Raw genomic sequence first — 21,189 nt, 5'->3', positions numbered from 1 at the left:
CCGTACTTCTAATAAAGTGAGGAGTGCCCTCATCAAAATTCGGGTTGATATTCAAGAAACAGAGAGTGACATGAATATCAAGTTTGTCCACAGTGGAAACAAAAAATGAATTCAAGCAAACACAATCAGACAATTTATAAAGGGAAATGATTTCTGCACAACTATGTTTCCATACAAGATGCTCATGTTTCTTGTCTTTTATTATTTAATTGTGATGTTAGTGCTTTTTGGGAACCGTAAAACCCTTTTACAGCTCTTTAAATACTAAAAGACAAGAAACATGAGCATCTTGTATAAAAAATGTTTGTGTTGAAATCATTTCCCTTTATAAATAATTGGAAACAAGGAAGACTGGCCTAAGAACCTAGATGTGATACTTACCGTTAAGTAGGGAAATGATATTTTCTCCTCTCTAAAGGATAAAATCCCCCTCTTTAACGTTATCCGTTAAGTTTTAAAGGCAAATAAAAGCATTACAGGCGGGTGAATTTATCCTCAAGCAGTGAATCATTCTCACAGAAACCGTTAAAAAGTGGGGGATTTTCCTCCCATTTCAAGAAAGAAGTGCCTTAGTGACTTCGACAAGATGATTTTTACTTTCAGCCACTCAATTTTGTTGTTCTGTAAGGACAAGTCAGGTCTCAACAATCCCATATCCAAGGAGATAATCTTGCAAGTTGTTAGAAATATACTCTCCCCCATTATCAAAATGTAGGACCTTAAGATTTTTCTCAAATTGAGTTTGAATCATCTTGTGAAAACACTTAGGTTTTTTTACTGGCACCAAACTCGTGTGTTATGTTTCTCAATCAAGAATATGTTGTGATGTATGCGTTTCTGTTGCTGAGATGAGATTTAAGAGGTGCTGAAGATATGGATTATTCTGATTTGGATTTCTCACATTTGCAGCCCTTTTTGCATTGTAATTTGGATCAGATCAAATTCTTGGATTTCTTTTTCAGCAGCTGACAGTGAAAAAAATCAGATTTCTAAATTTGCTGTGGAAATAAGAAATTGGAAATCTGGCAGTTTCCTTCACCCTCTTTGCTCCTCAACCTCTCCCCTCCACTAGGAAGTACCCCTTTCCCTCTCTGTCTCCCTCTACAAGAGCTGCCGGATCTATTCAATTTGTATTCAAAACTCAATTCCAAATCCAAATACAAAATGGGAGGCATCAAAACGGGCCCTTAAGGATGCTTCTGACTTCACCTTTTGTTTTCATACAAAGTTATAAGCAAGGTTTCAAATTTCGGTTTCAGAATGTGTTTCAGTCCTCACCAAAATTTCAAAATTTTGGCCGAAATTGGATAAAATCTATTCAACGGCTATTTTTCCTCCTAATCTATTTCGACTTGGATAATATTAAATAATTATCAAAAATCCGGTGAAATTCCTTAAATTTTGTCCGAAATTTCGGGATATTTCGACCGAAATTTTGAAATTTAGGCCAAAATAAACTACAGTTTCGGGTATAATCAATTTTGGTTTCGTTATAGACCGAAACCTGAAATTTCGGCTTTTTGGTCGAAATTTAAAACCTTGGTTATAAGAGAATAATAATCAATACATGCAAAAAAAAAAAGAACTTCAAACACATAACCCACTAAGAGGAACCCCAAACATTTGAATACATAGCAAAGGGTTCATAAATTTTATTTAAAATAAAAGACAGAATGTCCACAATATGCCTCAATAAAGCAAAGTAGACACATTTTACTTGAGTAAGCAAGGAAAACAGATCACAAACTAGACAGAGAAACTTAAACATTTATGCCGAAGCATTAACTAGTCTTTATCAACTTCAATACAAGATAAATAAGCATCTTGAGCGTCCAAAAGATACAATCCATTGACTTCATCACCATCGCCCATCATTATCCTAGTTTCTAGATCTTGCAAGACACAATGTGAGAGAATATAAATATATAGTGCAATTAAGATGTTTGATAAGACAACATGCAAAGAAGAGAAAACTCAAAGCTATCTTCTTCCAATAGCAAGCACAGAATAACCATCAACCATCTTAACCTTATACCAAAACATTAAGCAATAGAACAGAAAATAGTAGTCTTAAAGGCCATATGGTCAAAAGCTATTGAATATACAATCCGCATAGCAGGGTTAAACGAAAGAGATGTGTGATGAAGAGTGGCAGTAAGTAGCTTAAATATATTTGGGCAATGTAGAAAGACCAAATCAAAGATAATCCTAAAACCTAAGGCCTTCCCCCACCTTGATGAAGGGAAAAAAATAATTCAAGAAGAAATTAATCTGCTCTGGCTTTAAATTGAAGCAGAATTGCATACACGATAAAATAAGGGAAAGAATATCAGCACAACCATGTTTTGTTTTGTTTTTTTCAATGGTAACCAAGGTTTGTTAGGGCGCCATTATAGATTGTCTTTTCCTTTTTAAGTGAATTGTGACCACTTTTTCGGAACTGTAATAACCTTTTGACAGTTCTTTAACTACTAAAAAAGAAAACATAGGTTAGCCCAAATATCAAAACATGTGGAAAATTTTCTTTCAGTATTGTAGCAGATCACAGCATGAGGGCATTATTGTAGAACTGTCGCAGTTACTGTAGCAAAACTTTCCAGTACAAATCCAAAAATAAATATCTCCAACTCACAAATTTCCAGCATCTAAAAATTCCAGGAAGAGACAGTTTGAATATTGAAACAATAATCCATGAAACTTGGGGAGAGGGTAGAATCCAAGTATGCAGCATCAGGACACATACATTAGTAAAATCTATCTAAAAGAAGAATCTAAGGCATCAAACGTAAAGAAAAATATCATTCTCATATCAAAATTTATAGCGAAGGGAACTTATATAGCTTCTCGTGTCTCAACCTCATAAAACCCTAAAACTAATAGCCCTTGATTCCAAGTCTAAGAGAGCTACTTGACCCCCAAGAAACTCTTAAGTTTCTACTCGAAAAGCACTATTCACGTTTTACAATGATAAGCAAACAGAAGACAACTCAAGTGAAACTTTTGTCATACATAAACTAATCCTAGTCTTTGAGAAACTTTAAAAACAAAATTTTCTATTCCTATTGTTTTTTCTTTTTTTCTTCTTCGAGCAAATGAAATTCATCAGTCGAGAAAGAAAAAAATACAAGCAGCTACCGAGTAGAGCCACCAAAGAAAAAAAAAAGCTACAAAGGCATCTGATCCTCCTACAAAAAAAAGAAAACATTATTTGCTAGAATGTCCCTTTTTGCATTTACTTCACGATGAATATGATGATATGAGTGATAGGGAATCAGAAAACATAAAATCTTAGGGAGTGTTCTTCAACACTTCTCATTATCCACTTCAACGAGCAGGTAAAATGGGCATAATAGAATCGCTTGAAAGTTGGAACAACTCCGCTATGCTCCAAAAATCTGCCTGTTATTTTTTTTTTTTTTTGAAAATTGACAAATATATTCATACCAGCAAAATTACGATGGGGACCAGTAGTCCCACAAAATTTACATGGTATGAATTGCCCACCCAGGAGCATTCTCCTTGGCCCAAAAGAAAAACCCATTACCCCTTACATTACCCAATAGCCTCAATTAAATCGAAAAAGTGTCATATTTGTGGGACCCCCAAGTCAAGATCGTGACCTGCCACGTCACACCGATTTCTCCACTATGATCCGCTGGCAAATTCGATTTTCAAAAATCCCGCTCGAAGGCCCAGAGCTATTGTGCGCCCCTAACCGTGAATGATAGCCAACCACCCAACATCATCATCCGATTTCCGGCGGCCTCCACTTCGAACAACCACCAAACCCCGATGGCTCCCCATTAAAAATATATCAAATCATTCCACCATCTTCTCCAAAACCTACTTCCACTAACCCAAAAATCATCCCATCCAAAAGCATACTCCTAGCCCTAACCCTAAACCGTAACCCTAAAGACTATACTACTCCCCCACCTCCTTCCCCAATCAACCCTAACCCTAACAACCCTAATATTCCCCTCCTCTTCCTCCTCCTTCAAACCTTAACTCTACAAGGTTCATTGCCGCTATCCACAACCTCCCTCACCTACATATCCAACCTCCTTCTTTTCCCCTAAAACCGAACACCCTTTTCCTTACATCGGCCCCTTCAACAGCCTCCAACAACTCCCACATCCATTTTCTCCATCGACCCTAAATAGATCCGGCCCTTTCACCATTAAATCCGGCCTTCTCAAGCCCAACTCCAATCATTCCGCCCTATAAATGGCCCCCGGCTTTCCATGATCCCCGAATCCGATAATCCGCGGCCTCTACGGCCTCACACCGCCTATAACTGGCCTTCCGCGGCTCCAGGTCTAGCACCCCACGGCCTTTCACGACCACCGGAAACCTTCACGGATTTCCCCGGCTCCAGATCCGGCCTCCATAGCTCCCAATCCAGCCTCCACAGCCCCAGATCTTGCCTCCACAGCCCTAGATCTAGCCACCACAGAAAAGCCATGTTCCAGATCTGGCCTCCACGGTTCCCGATTCGGCCTCCGCGGGTCATCTTTTGCCAACCATGGGAAACACGGTAAAAAGAGGGTTAGTAATGGGGAGAAAGAGGGAAACAGGGAAACAAGCGAGAGAGAGGGAAAGAGAGAGGGAGAACGAACGAGAGAGAAAGGGAGAGAGAGGGAGACGAGAGAGAGGAAGATATGGGAGAGAGAGAGGACGAGAGAGAGGAAGACGGACACCTCCCTCCCTAGACCGACGCCCTAGGGAGGGAGCTTTTTTAGTTGCCTTTTTTTTCGCTCAAGTTTTCTCCACGCAACCTAAAATCTGCCTGTTATAGCTGCCGGGAATTACGGATTTGGACAAATGGACAGAACGGGCAGGGTTTGGCAAACACCATTCGCTAGTTATCATCAACTTTTTCATTCTCTGCAATGAAGAAAAAAAACACGCTGCCGAGAAGGGTTAAAGAACAAAAACTTATCTATCCCTAAACAAAGGATAAAAGTGGCATGGAGGACCAATGAAGGTTTGCTAAGGCAATTGGTGGTGGTCAAAGAATCTCCTTCGATCCAAACTTTAAAGCATTCAATATCTAGTGTCGGTAACACACCTTGCCAACCCACTTTAACAACAACTTCAATTGTCTAGTCCTTTGGCCCAGAGGAGACCAGACTTTTAGATTTCTGCAATTTAGAACATAATAAGTGCAAATGCCAACCCAATTAGTAACTAACACATTAAGAAGATCATCACAAAAGCAATCAACTTCTTGATGCTTCAATTATAATTTGGTCAGTCATACCTTTTTAAGGTTTTAGCTTTCCCAAAAAAATACCAGAGCATTCTCCTCCTTCCAAACAAGCCAAGTTGTAAGGGGAAAAGAATGTTCCATAAGCATTTTAGATTATCTTCCTTCCAAATAAGCCAAGTTGTAAGGGGAAAAGAATGCTTCATAAGCATTTTAGATTCTCTTCCTTCCAAATAAGCCAAGTTGTAAGGGGAAAGAATGTTCCATAAGCATTTTAGATTCATGTTTAAAAACTCGCACTCGTGAGAGACCCGTCCATGGTAAAAACTGAATTGACTAGGGAGTCAATGACTAACGTGGTCAATTTGTTGCTAAGCTAGCCAAAGGAGTTTTTGATTGACTCGATAGGGCCAGACTTAAACTGAGATGAGAACCCGGGCAACATGCTGATCGACTTGGGGAGTTTTTAAATAGTGTTTTAGAGTTTTTTCCCATGGGACACCTCCACCAACTACAAAATTCCCAACAAAAAAAATGAGGAAGAGGTGCAAAAATATTAAATAGAGCAAAGAAATAGGTCATAGTCTGAACGATCCAGCAGCAATTAATCAGAATGCGGTTCAAGTCTCCACAAGATGATCACAAAATACACATTCCGCCACTCGATAAATTTTCTAGAGCTGATTCCCAATAGACATTACAATAATTGTGAGCCATAAAAAAATTGCAGCTCAAGAAGCAGTTTCCCATATTGAAGAGAAGTTATTCTCCAAACCAGCATGGACATCGTGGAATAATATGATTTTGTTGAAAACAAATACCAGAATTGTTAAAAGAAACCACGGGGCTTGTTGCTAGATCTAGGAATTTGTTAGAGGCTCTCAACGAAAGTCATTGTCCAATAATATAAGGACCGAAAGCAAACATGTCCCACACCACTTTTTGAGTCGAAAAGGTAATAGTCCCATCTCTAATATTAATTATAATCCTTTTCAAAAACAAGCAAAATTAAACCTTCCAGGGTTTTGAGATATGTGAACCCCTCAAGTTTCATTCACCAAAAAGAGACAATTATCAGGTTTTTTTTTTTTTTTGCAACAATAAGTGTCACACACAACTCATATGAATGGGTTGCAGCAGTCATCCACAGCTTGGCCAAAAGATAGGAATTCTGCCTTCGAATGCTTTTTATGCCGAGATCCAAGGTTTAAAATTTCGGTTTCGAACATAGCCGAAACTGAAATTTCAGACAAAATTTGGTAAAAAAAATCTATTTCATTATTGTGACGAAATTTTGATAATTTCGGCAAAAATTTTGGAAAAAAATTTTAAAAATTATATTTTCCCGATCGGCAGAAATTTCTGAAATTTTGGAAATTCGGTCCAAAATTTCAGATTTAGGTGGTTTCGGTGTCCAACCGAAACCCAAAATTTCGGTATTTCGGCCGAAATTTAAAACCATGCCAAGATCATCCTCTGTTGGGAAGAGAAAATTGTTGTCATTGTTTTGAAAATCTTCTGTTTTACTATTCAAATCAAATCTTATGGATTATGATTTGAATCTCATGATTGAATATTAATTCGTATTAATCTTGCGATTTTCGATTGAATCGTAAATTTTCAATTGAATCGATCTGTACGATTCATGTGATTTATCCTAATTATTTTTTATATAAATGAAAATAGTATTTTCTTTCGAAAGACTCTATTTCCCTTTTGCATTAGAAGAAGCCTTCAAAAACTCTCTCGTGAGAAGGAAGAAATCAAAGGAGGAGTTAGAACGAAACGAATCAAACCAGTTTGAACCAGTCAAGCACAGTACAAGTGCTATTAGGCTATTACTAGATGAACCTCTGGGAAAGAGGGACTAGTTCAAGAGTCAATTCTATTGGATTTTTTCAATTTTTCTGCCATTGACAGAGCTATTATAAACTACAGAAAGTAGTAACTTAGCAAGAGTAGCTTTTATAAGAGTGATCCTACCAAGAAACGAGAGATACCTACCCCTTCAATTTTCTATTACCGCTTCAATTCATTATATAATGGGATGCCAGTAATCCAAGATAAGGGCTCCTTCCCTTACGGTTCATTTGGTAGTATCAATTAGTAGAAGTAATGTTTTCAAAGGAGTGTGAGGCGTATGCCTCAAGGCTAGTTCCAAAAATGCCATGAGGAATTAAGAAAAAGTGTTTTGCTTATGAGGCATAAGCCTCAAAGGGGTGATGCATTTGAGGAATAAAAGGTGTATGCCTCTTTCGAGCATTCACAGAAAATAATGAATTTTGACAGCCCGAACACCTTAAAATTGATTTTTTCACCTTTTTTGTTTATTCTTCCCATAATCACCTATTAATACTTAAGTTAGATTAAGTATGGACTATACTTTTTTTATTAAAAAACGTATGAGCTATTAAGATCAATTTTAAGAAGAAAGTTTCTTAATAGATGTAGAGAGTTTTGATATATAAGGAACTCTTTTCCCTGTACTTTGGTTTTGTGATTTTTTTTTGGATGGTACTTTGGTTTTGTGATTTCTCTCCAACCATTCAACGAAATCAAAATTCATCGCGTTTTGTAATTTCTCTCCAACCATTCAACAGAATCAAAATTCATCGCTTCCGGAGATTTCTTTCAACAAAACAAAGGCTGTAGTGGTGGAAAACTTTGTGATTGCATGTGGTTTTAAATTTCCACCGAAACAGACACGAAACAACCGAAATGTTACTATTTTTCATCCCAACTGAGATGCATACCGAAATTGGAACACAAACTGAAACCAAAATCGTAAGTGTATTAGTGGCAAACAACATCAGTAAGTGTTTACATAATTATAGTTATATGTATTGCATGTGAAATGAAGTGTGTGTATTATGTGTAAATATTAATATGAATTACATATGAAATGTGGTATATACTAAATTATCACATGCACGAAAGAGCGTGTCACTAGGTGTTTGATATTAGTAAACATTATGGATAGCAGGCTTACTTATGTGATGGTTTCTAAGTGTGTATTTGTGCTTATTTTAGCATTTCTTGATATTTCAGCTTAAAATTCAATCATTTGCATAGTTTTCCATACGTTTTGTGATTTTATATGATTTCTATCGAAATTTCTAATTGAAACCGAAACGTTTTCATTTTTGTGGTGACTGAAACCGAAACCAAAACTGAAATTTAAAACCTTGATTGAGTACTCCTTTACTTGGTGAGTAAAAATCCTAAATTTTTAGGTATTTTCTTTTAAACATCCATCCATCCAAAGATATCCTTCTCAAATATTTGAGGCTATCGAAATGCATTTGATCTTTTCGATATAAACATGGGTGATAAGAAATATTTTGCATGGAGAAATGGAAAGAAAATTGAGGGGGAAACGGGATATATTAAATGTCCATTTTGTAATCAAAGGTGCACGGGGACATTAGCCTCCTAAAGAATAAAACGTCGGAGACATGTTACAGTATAAAATCGCGCGATAAGTGACCACCGAAAATTACTCATGAATGTTCGAACGCTTTGGAAAAAAAAATTAAAGTGAAAAGGAAAAAAGAAATGAACTTCTATCAGACATTGGAAGGACGAGGCTCTGGGAATGAAGATAGTTTAAGTGTTGAGGGGACTCTGATTAGTCGGGTACCAGCCACCTAGGCCAAGGGGTTCCATTGATTCTTTTTTCACTAGACTAAGGGCCCTAAACTCTATGCAGATGAAGAAAGAAAGTGCTAAAGAGTGCAAGAAGATTGAAACAATTGTCTTTGTAAATGCCCTTCCTTTTAATATTTTAAATAGCCCATATTTTGCAGCTATCATTGACGCTATTACTTGCATATGGGCCTGGCTTATAAACCCCTTCCATACATGAGATGAGGACATTGATCATCAAGGAAGAAGTTAAGATATCAGTGGCATAATGTAGTATCAACAGAAGGCATAGGCTAAGTATGGGTGTAGTATCATGTCAAATTGATCAACAGATGGGAAGAATAGATGCCTAATTTTCTTGTCAACGGTACAGCAAGGACATGGTTTTTAAAATCCGTTGATGCTTCTGTTTCCATCAAGGATTCAAAATTTGATATTTTGCCTCATTGATGACGTGATTGAGGAAATAGGAGAGGATAAAGTGGTGCAGGTTATCATTGATGATCGCTCTAGCTATGTAAGTGCAGGAAAGAAGTTGACGATGAAGAAAGAAAGATTGTATTTGACTTCCTAAGCTGCTCATTGCATTGACTTGATGCTAGAGAGCATCACTAAGCTATATGTGCATGCCAAGACCATTGAGAAGACAAGGAACGTTACAAAGTTAATATAGGAGCATCCAAGGGTTCTTAGTTTGATGAGAACCCATACAAAGAATTGTACGCATGGTTTTAAATTTCGGTTTCGGTACCGGTTTCGGACCCCACTGAAATCGAGAAATTTCGTTCGAAATCAGACAAAAAAAAAAAAAAAAAAGCCATTTTTTATCCGGCCTGAAATTTCGGCAAATTTCGGTAATTTCGGCCGATTTTTCAGGGAAGTATTAAATAATGGAGTATGATGGATTGCTTGGAGTTGTTAGTTGCTATAGTGGGTGATACAGATTGGCTTGGATTATGGTGATGAAGATTGCCTTGGATTTTGCAGATTTGCTTGGTTTCCCAACAGATCACGTTTGTTTCCTCTATTAGCTTTCTCTTCCTTTTGTATACGGTGTAATATTATCTATCCCTTATAATTAGGGATTATATATATATATATATATATATATATATATATATATATATATCAGTTATAAAATTTCGGACCAAAATTGCAGGAAACCGAAATTTCGACCGAAATTCTCGAAATTTCGGCGAAATAAATTACGGTTTCGGGTATTAGGTGTTTCGGTGTCGGTCCCGACCGAAACCATGATTGTGGGTTTCTCTATCCCGCAGTCAATAGATTTGCCATTAACTACCTAACACTACAGAGCTTATATAAGCAAACACAGCCTCTTATATCATCATTTTCCTTTGAGGCTTACACCACTAGTTCTTATGCCATGGTTGATGGCGTGAAGGCGCCCACAGTTGTATTATTTGATCCCAGCTTTTGGTAAAATATAGCCTACTACTACATAGCCCACAGTTGTATTATTTGATCCTAGCTTTTGGTAAAATATACCCTACTACTACATTAAGACTACAGTATCATTGATTAGTGTGCTTTGAGAGGTGGATTCAAAGGAGAGGCTTGTTATGATCTTTATTTATGAGCTGATGGATTCAACTAAGAAGAAGATTAAGGTTTAATTGTGGGTGAAACAAAAAAATTATATTCTTGTTTGGAAGCAGATGGATGGGAGATGGGCAGAACTATTGCATCATCCTCTACACACAGTTGGCTACTACCTAAATCCCCATCTCAGGTTGTTAGTTGGCTTCTCTGAGATGGATGAGGTAAAAGATGACCTCTACACACAGTTGGCTACTACGTAAATCCCCATCTGAGGTTGCAAGTTGGCTTCTCTGAGATGGATGAGGTAAAAGATGACCTATACTAGTCTTAGGATAGGCTATAAGGAAGTGGCATTGAACAATGTACGCTGGCAAATGTACAACTGAATTTTCATGACATGGTCAACGGCGATTTAGGCAAGGCACACACATGACCATTGAAACAAGAAACAAGCCTTGTCTAGGAACATTTTAGTTTGAAGTTTTTACTTGTTATATATTTACTAATAGTTGTTAGTTATCATTAAAAAAAAAAAACTATTAGTTGTTGGTTAAAGTCATATCTTGTCTTGATTTCTATATTCATTATTTCCTACTGTAATTTAATTCTAATAATATGTCAATTTCCTTCTTTTTTTTCTTATTGTAGTTGACTCATGGATCCGCGTTGAATAAAAAAACACCAAAGCTAAAGTCTTTGCTATAAGGAGCCTAAGATTTAGAGTAGAAATAATCTTGAAAACCAAAGAAAAGGGATGATCAAGACATTCGTCATCGGGAATCCGGGAGTGGAAATCTCACACCTCCAATATGCCGATGATACCTTGTTTTTTAGTAGCCCACAGAGAGTGAAACTGATTAACCTTAATGTCGTTTTAAGATGCTATAAAGCCATTTTGGGGTAACGAATCAATTTAGCCAAATCGATCATAATGGGTATCAATATGTAACATCGTAAATTGATGAATTTGTGGCTGCTTTGGGATGTAAATTCCGATCTCTCCCAAACTTGTACCTGGGTCTCCCTCTTTGGATCAATAGATCGTCTAAAAATATTTAGGGATCCAGTCATAAAGAGTTGAAAAAGCTCGCATCATGGAAGAAAAGAATGCCCTCTCTTGGAGGATAGAATTATACCTAGTTGTAAATTTCGTTTCGTTTCGGCCGAAATGGCCTGAACATTCCGGTTTCGTTCGAACACCGGAACGAAACAACCAAAATATCGTTTCGATCCGGATTTCGTCCGATTTCGGTAGTTTCAGACAAAATTCACCGAAATTCGGAATTTCGCCCAAAATTTGTCCAGTTAGTTGTTTTTGTTCCAGTCTCCTTATCTCTTCTTGGTTCTCTTCCCTTCTTCTTTTCTCCTCTTATACTTAAGATTTACATGTAAATAACGAAATACCCCCTATTTGGATCTATTAAAAATAGTTTCAAGACCCAAATCTAAGAGGATAAAAAGTCAACTCTCCTGTTCTAGTACAAAATTTGAAAAAAATGGGTCGAGTCAAAATCTTAACTTCCAAACGGTGGGGTAGTTTTCCAATTTTAAAAATTCATAAATTCTATCATGTCCAAAAATTATTAAATCCCAAAAGTCTGGTAAAAAAATCTCATAATTTGGTCTCCAAAAAATTTTCATCTTACCAGGCAACCGGTCAATACACTGGTGAATAGTCAGCACAGGCATTTCAGCTGACTGATAGTGATTTTTCTTTAAGTAAATGTTGGATCTTTTACATATTTGGCTCATTTTTCTAGAAATTTCTGATTTTTTTGGGTATTTTTTCCATTTTTTTACTTTTTTTTCTGGAACGAAAAGTTTCGAACGAAATTTGGCTGAAATGACCGAAAAATTTCATTCCGGTGGCCAAAACGAAATTTACAACTAAGGAATTATCCTACTCAAGGCAGTGTTGGTCGATCTTCACATTTACCATATGGCGGTCTTTCACTGTCTTGTAGTGGTAATCAATAGAACTGAACATATTCAGATAAACATTATGTGGAATGATAGCGGGTGTGAGACTTCCACAAAGAATCACTTACTTCATTGGGAAGAGGTGCGCAAGCAAAAGGGGGACCTGAGTTTTAGAAGCTTAATGATTACAAACAAGGCACCAACAAGCGGGGAGGCGAATGAGGTTTTTCCTTCTTCAAATGCATTTTCCGATAGTTGCGTGCAGACGGATTGGCGGGTGGGTATCGACGGGGAGGATCATAGGGACCACGAAGACTCCTTTTGGTCCGAAAATAGGAGTAATAACTTGGCGGTGGTTATGTCTCAGAAGGAAGATCCAAAACCCATTTCCTGGGTTGATCCTAAAGCTCAGATTCTGGAGGTGTTTGTTAACCACATCATTTCTACAAGCAGGGCCTTGGGCTTGACTTACTCCGGATCAGAGGATCAGTTAATTGATTTGTTCAGGGTTGCAGAGGGAAGAGAGTTAGATCAGCGAATGTTATCCGACCCTTCCAGCTTAGAGGGGATCAAGAAGATGCTGCGGGAACTAGCTAAACTTAAATCTGATGTTAATTATGAAGGGTCTCATGGTAGTATCCCTAAATCTTCAAATAGGAAAAACAGTAGAAGAGGAGGTCCAAGGGGTCTGTTACCTATTCAATCGGTGTGTCCATGAAGATAATTTCTTGGAATGTGAATGGGTTGGGGTCCTTGGAAAAAAAGGCCCAAGTTAAAGCAGTTGTATAAGATAATAAACCTGTGGTAGTCTGTATTCAAGAAACAAAGTTTGGGGGGGGGGGGGGGGGGGGGGTGAAAAGGTCTCTAATCAAGAGCTTAGGTGCGAATGCGAATTGGGAATTCCTGGCCTTGGACGCCATTGGAGCTGCAGGGGGCGTTCTAGTGATGTGGGATCAATCAAGGTGGGAAGTACAAGATTCTTGGATAGGCAAGTATTCAGTTTCAATCGTATTGAGGCAAAAGGAGGAACCTATTTTGGTAACCTTCACAGGCATTTATGGTCCAACAGTGAGGAATGACAAGGTCAAGTTATGGGAAGAATTAACCGTAGTCAGGAATAAGTGGGGTCATCCGTGGTGCTTGGGGGGGGGGGATTTTAATGAGGTTAGATGGGTGGACGAAAGGATGGGGTGCAGTAGATCCAATCAGTATATGGGTGACTTTTCAGATTTTATAGCTAGGCATGAATTGATTGATATACCTTTGTCGATGGCTAAATTTACTTGGTCTAGAAACTCCAGGAAGAGTCGGATTGGTCGGTTTTTGTTTTGCCCAGAGTGGTTATCCATCTTTCCGGACTCCTATCAAAAGACTCTTATTCATTCAGTCTCGGATCACTGCCCCCTATTGCTGGATCCGAGATTGGGATCTTGGGGTCCATCCCCTTTTAGATTCGACCTGGCTTGGCTGGAAATTCCTAAGATGGTGGAGTTGATGGGGGGATGGTGGGTATCTCACCAGGCAGACGGGGGTGGCGGATTTTGTCATAGGGGAAAAGCTCCGAGCGGTCAAAAAGAAACTCAAAGAATGGAACTCTAATAGACTGGGGGAACGATCAGGAAGGAAATTGTGGTTATTAAACCGCATTCGTGCGATCTCTTTGTCGGACGAGGAGGGGACTGCTGTAGAGGAAGAGCTGTTAGAGTTGGGTCGTTACAAGGACGAACATAGAAGTCTTCTATTGCAGGATGAAATATCTTGGAGGCAGAAATCAAGAGCTTTATGGCTAAAGGAGGGGGACAAAAACACAGCTTACTTTCACTGCATCGCTAGTGCGAGGAGGCGTAACAATCATATAGCAGCTCTTGAGGTTGACGGTGTTTCTTCATTCAATCGGGGTGTCATCACCAAGGAAATTCTGGATTTCTTTAGGTCTTTATATTCCTCGGAAGTCATTGTGAGACCGGTATTAGATGAAGTGCATTTTAAGGTTCTAGACGAACACAGCAGGTTGGCGCTGGAAAGGCCTTTCTCAGATGAAGAGGTAGAGATTGGCGTTTTTTCGATGGATCGCGATAAAGCTCCTGGGCCGGATGGTTTTTGTCTGGCTTTCTTCCAATCTTGCTGGGAGTATGTTAAAGGGGACATCTTTACATTTTTCAAGGACTTCTTCGAAGCGATGGAGCTGGATAGAGGTACTGGAGCGTCGTTCATAGCTTTGTTGCCAAAAATTAAAGGAGCGGTGAAGGTCTCGGATTTTCGTCCTATTAGTCTAGTTGGTTGTCTTTATAAAGTTTTGTCAAAAATATTGGCTGACAGACTAAAAGTGGTTCTTCCCTCAATCATCTCGTTGAATCAGTGTGCTTTTGTAAGCTAGAGGCAGCTTTTGGATTGCTCTCTGGGGTAAATTGTTTGGACCATTTCTCCAAAAGGATTTTTTAAATCGACTCGAGGCTTGAGGCAAGGGGACCCTTTATCTCCTTTCCTGTTCGTTATCGTTGCTGAAGCTTTGAGTCTCTTAATGGAGAAAGGCAAATCTGTGGGATTAGTTGAAGAGATCCAATGCGGCCCGAACGGCTTCAAAGTGTCTCATTTGCAATTTGCAGATGATACCCTTTTATTTAGTTCCCCCCAAATTTCTAAAATATTGAATCTTAAGACAGTTTTGAGATGCTACGAAATCATCACTGGTCAAAGATCGAACTTTTCAAAGTCCAGAATGTATGCGGTGAATGTGGGGGAGGAGGAAGCAAAGATGTTGGCGAATCTAATGGGTTGCCTTTTGGATAGGTTCCCTTCTTCCTATCTTGGGCTCCCTTTGGGAAGTGGCAGACCGAAAATAGGTTCGTGGGCGCCCATAGTGGAAAGAATCGAAAGGAGACTAGATACATGGAAAAGGAATTTGGTATCAAAAGGGGGAAGATTGACCTTGATTAAGGCCGTGCTGTCGAATATTCCTATTTACCAATTATCATTATTCAGGTGCCCTGTTTCTATTGCAAAGCGAATCGAATTGATTCAGGGGAGGTTTTTGTGGAGAGGTTCGAAGGAAAAAAAGAGTTTCTCTTTGGTCTCCTGGGCAGATGTTTGCAAGCCGGTACTCGGCGGAGGTTTGGGGATCCGTAAGATCAAACAGGTGAATGAAGCTCTCTTGGGGAAATGGCTGTGGAGGTTTGGCGAAGAACAGACTCAGTTATGGGCGAAAGTTATTGGTGGTAAATATGGCGCAGACGTGGGAAATTGGAGATCCCTAAATCGATTCAACAAACCAGGTGTGACTCTGTGGAGGGATATTTTGCGATTGAGTCCATGTTTTGACCGCGGCATAAGATATAGAGTATACTCGGGGGATAGAATTTCTTTTTGGAATATGGTATGGTGTTCCGACATCCCTTTAAAAGATTTGTTCCCTGATTTATATGTGGTGGCCAGGGACAAACAAGCTTTAGTCAAAGATTGCTTTGAATTTCGGGCCAATAAGGTGATATGGAAGCCGTTGTTCCGCAGAAATTTCTTCAACAAGGAATTGCTCTCGCTGGTTTCTTTTCTTCAGGTCTTGGACGCCAACTGCATTCGTTCATCAGGGGCGGATAAAAGGATCTGGGTGTAGGATTCATCGGGTTATTTTTCGGTAAAATCTTTCTACAAAAGACTGTATCCGTGTGCGGCAAATCTATCTGTGGCAAAAGTGTGCAAGATGAAGGTTCCTCCTAGAATTTGTTTCTTCGGATGGACGGTGATTCAAGGCCGTATTCAAACGGTAGATTTTTTTAGGGCAAGGAATATGATCATAGTAAATCATTGTGCTATGTGTATCGAAGCTGGAGAATCAATGGAGCATTTATTTATCCATTGCAAAGTCGCTCGTGAGGTATGGGGAAGGGTTCTGGCGAGATTCGGCATCGAGTGGGTATTCCCTTCCCAAGTGAAGGATCTATTTGAGGGGTGGGCGTTTACTCAATGGAGGTCAAAAGGTAAAGTCTTGTGGTCGATTTCATTACTGGCTACGCTGTGGGTTTTGTGGTCGGAAAGAAACAATAGGATTTTCGCTGGGCGTTCAAATTCTCCCTATTACCTGTATATCAAGGTAGTAGCCTTATCGATTTCATGGGCGAGGGCACTGCCCATGTTCAAATTTGTTTCGACGTTCGACCTGTGGGCGGGATGGAAAGTGGTATGCAACAGTCAAGTACCAGCTCCTAGAATCTCTCAGCAATGGGTCAATCCTCCTGTAGGTTTTTCTAAGCTGAATTTTGACGGATCCAGCTTGGGTAACCCTGGTCCAGCTGGGATCGGGGGTGTCCTAAGAAATTCAGAGGGGGATGTTGTGCAGGCTTTTTCCGGGCCTATAGGTGTCGCAGATTCTAACGAAGCTGAAGTCAGAGCCGCTTCTCAAGGATTTCTGATGTTAGGAAGCGAGAGGGTAGCGAACACTATCGTGGAAGGAGACTCTGTAAATGTCATTAGGTGGCTTAAGGGTTCGGTGAATCCTCCTTGGAAATTTCCTCGTTTTTTCAATGAAATAAAGGATATATCGGTCGGATGCTTGGTAGATTTCCTTCATGTTAGGAGATCAGCCAATGAAATCGCTGATACTTTGGCTAAAGCGGGTGTGGTCAAGCAGTCTCTGGAGCTTTACGACTTTCTCCCCCCTTAATTTCTTTTTGTATTGTTTTTCCTTTTTCTCCTTTCTTCCTGTGTGTAATTCTAGCCTAGTGGGGGGTGCGGGATGCCTTTTTTCGGTCTATCCCTTTTTAATATATTCAGTTACCATTCAAAAAAAAAAAAAAAAAAGTGGATGTGGAAGTTTCCTAGGCTTTTTAGGATGGCTCTGGAAAAGGATATCAGTGTTGTGGATTCTTTGCGCAGAGTCAACGTGATAGCAAAATGGATCGTTAGGTTTAGGAGAAATTTCTGTGATTGGGAGGTTGAACAGATCACCACCTTTTTTTGGTGGGTAAGTTAGCTCACCTCCTTCCTCAGCATAATTAACTCAATTTACATCAGGAGAGGGGAGTGGATAGGAGAATTTGAAGGTGGGATCCAACTTGGAACTTCTCAATTTCATCCTTTTACTCCCCGGTGTTCAGCCATCATAGTCCGTCTCCAACTAGGGAAGCGTGGGTCTCTAAGGCTCCGCATGGAATTAAGGCCTCTTGTTTGATTGGCCACTTGAATAAGATCCTCACTGCTGACCATCTTCGTCAACCGGAAAAAAAAAACAGTGTCAACCATTGTGCTTTGTATATCATTGATTCAGAGTATGCTGTCCATCATCAGGTCCATTATAGGCGAGATTTGGCACTCCATTTTAAGTCTATTTCAGGTTAGTTGGGTCTTCCTGTGTCATATTGTTGAGTTTTCAGATCAAAAAAAGAAAAATTGTTGAGTTTTTAGAGGCATGGAAATTTGCTCATTAGTCTTCTAGCGGTCGAACCCTTTGGCACCTCACTCTTTTTTTGACATGATTTGGTTTATCTGGAAGGAGAGAAACATAAGAGTTTGCAAAGACATGTCCAGCAGCTGGCACACCATTCAAAAGAAAATCTTCTCTGCAGTCATTCAGTGGGCCTCATGCCTCCCTTTGTCTAGAGACTTCTCAGTGAACATGTTCTATAGATCCTGGGAAGAAATCACGTTGAGCGTTTTTAGAAAAGTGCACATCAACCCTAGGTGGGATCTTCTTCCTCCATGATTTATGAAGTTGAATTTTGATGCCTCGAGTCTCAGTACTCCAAGCTCGAGTGTATCGTGGGTCCCTTGAGGACTCATGAGAGTGGCAAGGAAGGTATTCTTGGAGCCCATCAGTGTGATGGATTCCAACTTACTCATGAGGCAGAAGTTCAGGATATTATTTATGGGATCCGCCTTGTTGATCAGCCACTAATTAATCAACTAATTATAGAGGAAGATTACCTCAATGATGTTAGATGGGTGACAGACGATCTCTGCTTACCTTAGAGATTTGCAGACTTGATCGAGGAGATTCACGATTTGATTGAGGGACATGACATAGAGATCATACACATTTGGCGTTCTGCAAGTGTCGGGGCTAACAGACTTGTTAATTCTCAATAGAGCTAGAGTATAGGCCTTTGATTTTCTTATTCCTTCAGGCCTTCCTGTCATGGATATTTATGTTGTTTCTTTTATTTTATTTTTTGTGGCATTTTCTAGTTTCTCGCTCTTTTATTGCTCTGAGACCCCCTCAGTCTCTTTGTTCATTCCATTTCCTTTGATTTAATGAATTCCCATAAAAAACTTAATAATAACAACGAGTTAGAAATCACTGAGTAAGCCATATCGGCTCAAATATGAAGGAAGCAAAAAAAATTTAGATCAACTTCTAGTATTAAACAAAATAGAGGAGTGATCCAAGATAATATGTGGTAGGATTCCCTGAAAAAAATAAAGAACAACTCTTCCCAACCAGTAGACTGAAGAAAGGAATCAAGTTTGCAAAGGGACAACGTTGGCCTCTCCACACTCAACTAGGTGAACTTGCCTTCCTACAGAGGTTAACCATATTAAGACTAGCAATTGCTTCTGAAAATATGGGCCTACTCAAATAAATAACAGATTCGTTAATTTCTCCTTTGGCCAACAGACAACCTTGAAATCCTCAGCCGTACGCCGAGGACTGCTGAACAAATGCTGGACAAAGATGATCGAGGAGAGCTCCTCCACCAGAATCTCTCTACAAGACTCATTGCAAAGGTTATAGTGACCTTAATAGGCAAAGAAAAATAGTTGAAGCATAATTGAACCTCAAGTCGCCTATCAATTTGGAGGCAGTGTTTGATTACAAAGCAGCAACCCCTAATTCTCAGAAATTATTGGAGAGAGGAACACTATCCAAATCACATAGAATGGCACAAGCATAATCATTCCCATAAATTCAACATCAAAGAGAAACACCCACAAATTCCACATATACACTATTACCCCTACAATTCAACACCAAACATAGAGATTACCATGAAAAAATTCATAAATGTCAATGACAACATACAGAAAAAAAACCCTAAAACAGCAAGTACCTCCACCAACAAACCCTAATTCTCAGAAATTATTGGAAAGAGAAACACTATTCAAATCACATAAAATGGCACAAACATAAATCAAGCAGAAACACCCACAAATGCACAATTACCCTAACAATTCAACACCCAAAATAGCAATTACCAAAAAAAAACCATAAATATTTATTAAAAAAAACCCCAATTCAGAAATTACCTCCATCATTCAACAGTGGCCGCCACGCCTTTCCCCTCACTAGAACAACAACCCCCATGATGATGATGATGATGATGACCATGATGATGATGATGACCAGAATGACTAGATTGCCCTTGAGGTTTCCCCTTAAGTTGTTTCCTCATATCATAAGCATCCTCACCATCAGCATAATACTTAGCTTCAACATCATGAATCTTATAACCTAAAGTTTGTGTATACAAATTAAAAGCAGCCCTATTACTCCTTCTAACATGTAGTGACACATAATCAGCCCCAAATACTTGTTCCATAGCGTTTTGAGCCGCGGTCATGAGCTTAGTGGCGAGACCAAGTTTCCGGTGGGTTCGAAGAACGGCGAGCGAGGTTATGTGGCCATGACATTCGGAGCTCTCTTCTTCCATTTTGGCTAGGACATAGCCTACTATGTGGCCCCCATAGTCCTCGGCTACATAGAGGAGGTGGGGCCATGAGAGGATGTGGTAGAAATAGTATTTCATTTGGTAGTTTTCTGGGAGGCAGAGTAGGTTGCAGGCTTGCATTGCTAGGAGGTCGTCCATCGTTGCTCTACGAATGCAAACCATTTTTTTCTTCTTCTTCTTCTTCTCCCACTCTTCCTCCGAATAAGGCTCTTTTTTATTAGGGTTTCGTTTCTCTGTAGGGAGCGAGGAGAAATTGTCGTTATATGGCCTCGAGAACGTTCGCTTCTTAATGAGTAAGACCTGGCAAACGGGTGGGCCCGGCCCGTACTCTACGGGCCTGGTCATAAATGATCCGGAATTTTACTCGTCATAATTTGGTGAACCACCCCACTTGTACGGGCCGGTCGGACCCGCGGGTCACCCGTTTTTTTTTATTATTATTGGTTGCTGTTTTTCTTCCCACACTATAATAGGATGATCCGAACTCGATATGTGTTGGGGCATAACGTAAATAGGCTATGCCCAAAAAATAATTTCCATAGAATGATCCTAGCCTTCTGATCTATGGAGGAATTACATATTATTATCTATGGACGAGTTTTGACGGGTTGGGCCGTGCTGTGTTAGATTTCAACAAGTCACTAATTTAGTTACCTAGACCCGTAAATTACGGGCAGGCCGAGTGGACTCGTAGGTCCGGGTCACTTTTTGCTAGGTCTAGATGCAAGGCATTATTATAGGATAAAAAAGAAGGCTACTGATATAATGATATTTGCACTGCTATGTTTTGATAATTGCACTAAATCAACTTTTTTTATATAATTTAAACAGCTGCCAAATCTTATTACAGTTCCCAAAAGCTCACAGAAGTCAATTATAAAAGAAAAGACAAGCAGAGTTTGTACGATTATTAAAAAATGGTAGTGTCAATATCAGTGAACGACCATTGATATTCGCAGTACCATGTTTTGATAATGGCGCAAGCTCTGCTTGTCTTTCCTTGTTAATACAGCGAATGAGCTTTTTGGGAATTGTAATAGCCTTTTGACAGCTAGTTGAATAATTAAAGAGAAATGAGTTCGCGCTATTATCAAAACAAGGTAGTGCGAATATTAGTCCCCAAATGAACTTTGCACAAATCCCTTTGGACGCTGGGAGATGATTGGGAAAGGGAAAGGGTAATGTGGCCGACAA

At 39.3% G+C, this 21,189-nt stretch overlaps 1 protein-coding gene across 2 annotated transcripts; it reads right to left on the bottom strand.

The window, feature by feature from the left end:
- Nucleotides 1–1,630: 1,630 nt before the first annotated feature.
- LOC143888381 (Acyl-CoA N-acyltransferases (NAT) superfamily protein) lies at nt 1,631–20,254 on the bottom strand. 2 transcript variants are annotated; one of them, XM_077392804.1, is made up of 2 exons: nt 19,574–20,254; nt 1,631–1,892 (listed from the first exon to the last, which is right to left on the bottom strand). In XM_077392804.1, the coding sequence occupies exon 1, from the start codon at nt 20,155–20,157 to the stop codon at nt 19,579–19,581; it is 579 nt and encodes a 192-aa protein (XP_077248919.1). In that variant the 5' UTR covers nt 20,158–20,254; the 3' UTR covers nt 1,631–1,892; nt 19,574–19,578. The 2 variants fall into 2 exon arrangements, with proteins under 2 accessions (XP_077248919.1, XP_077248993.1); XM_077392878.1 differs by having other exon boundaries at nt 1,631–1,886.
- Nucleotides 20,255–21,189: the final 935 nt, after the last annotated feature.

This window comes from Tasmannia lanceolata, unplaced genomic scaffold, assembly GCF_043159265.1.
Source record: "Tasmannia lanceolata isolate RefF3 unplaced genomic scaffold, GAP_Taslan_0.1 ptg000002l, whole genome shotgun sequence".
Classification (NCBI taxonomy): domain Eukaryota; kingdom Viridiplantae; phylum Streptophyta; class Magnoliopsida; order Canellales; family Winteraceae; genus Tasmannia; species Tasmannia lanceolata.
Note: the sequence above shows the minus strand (reverse complement) of the source record. Positions and strands in the feature narration are given on the sequence as shown.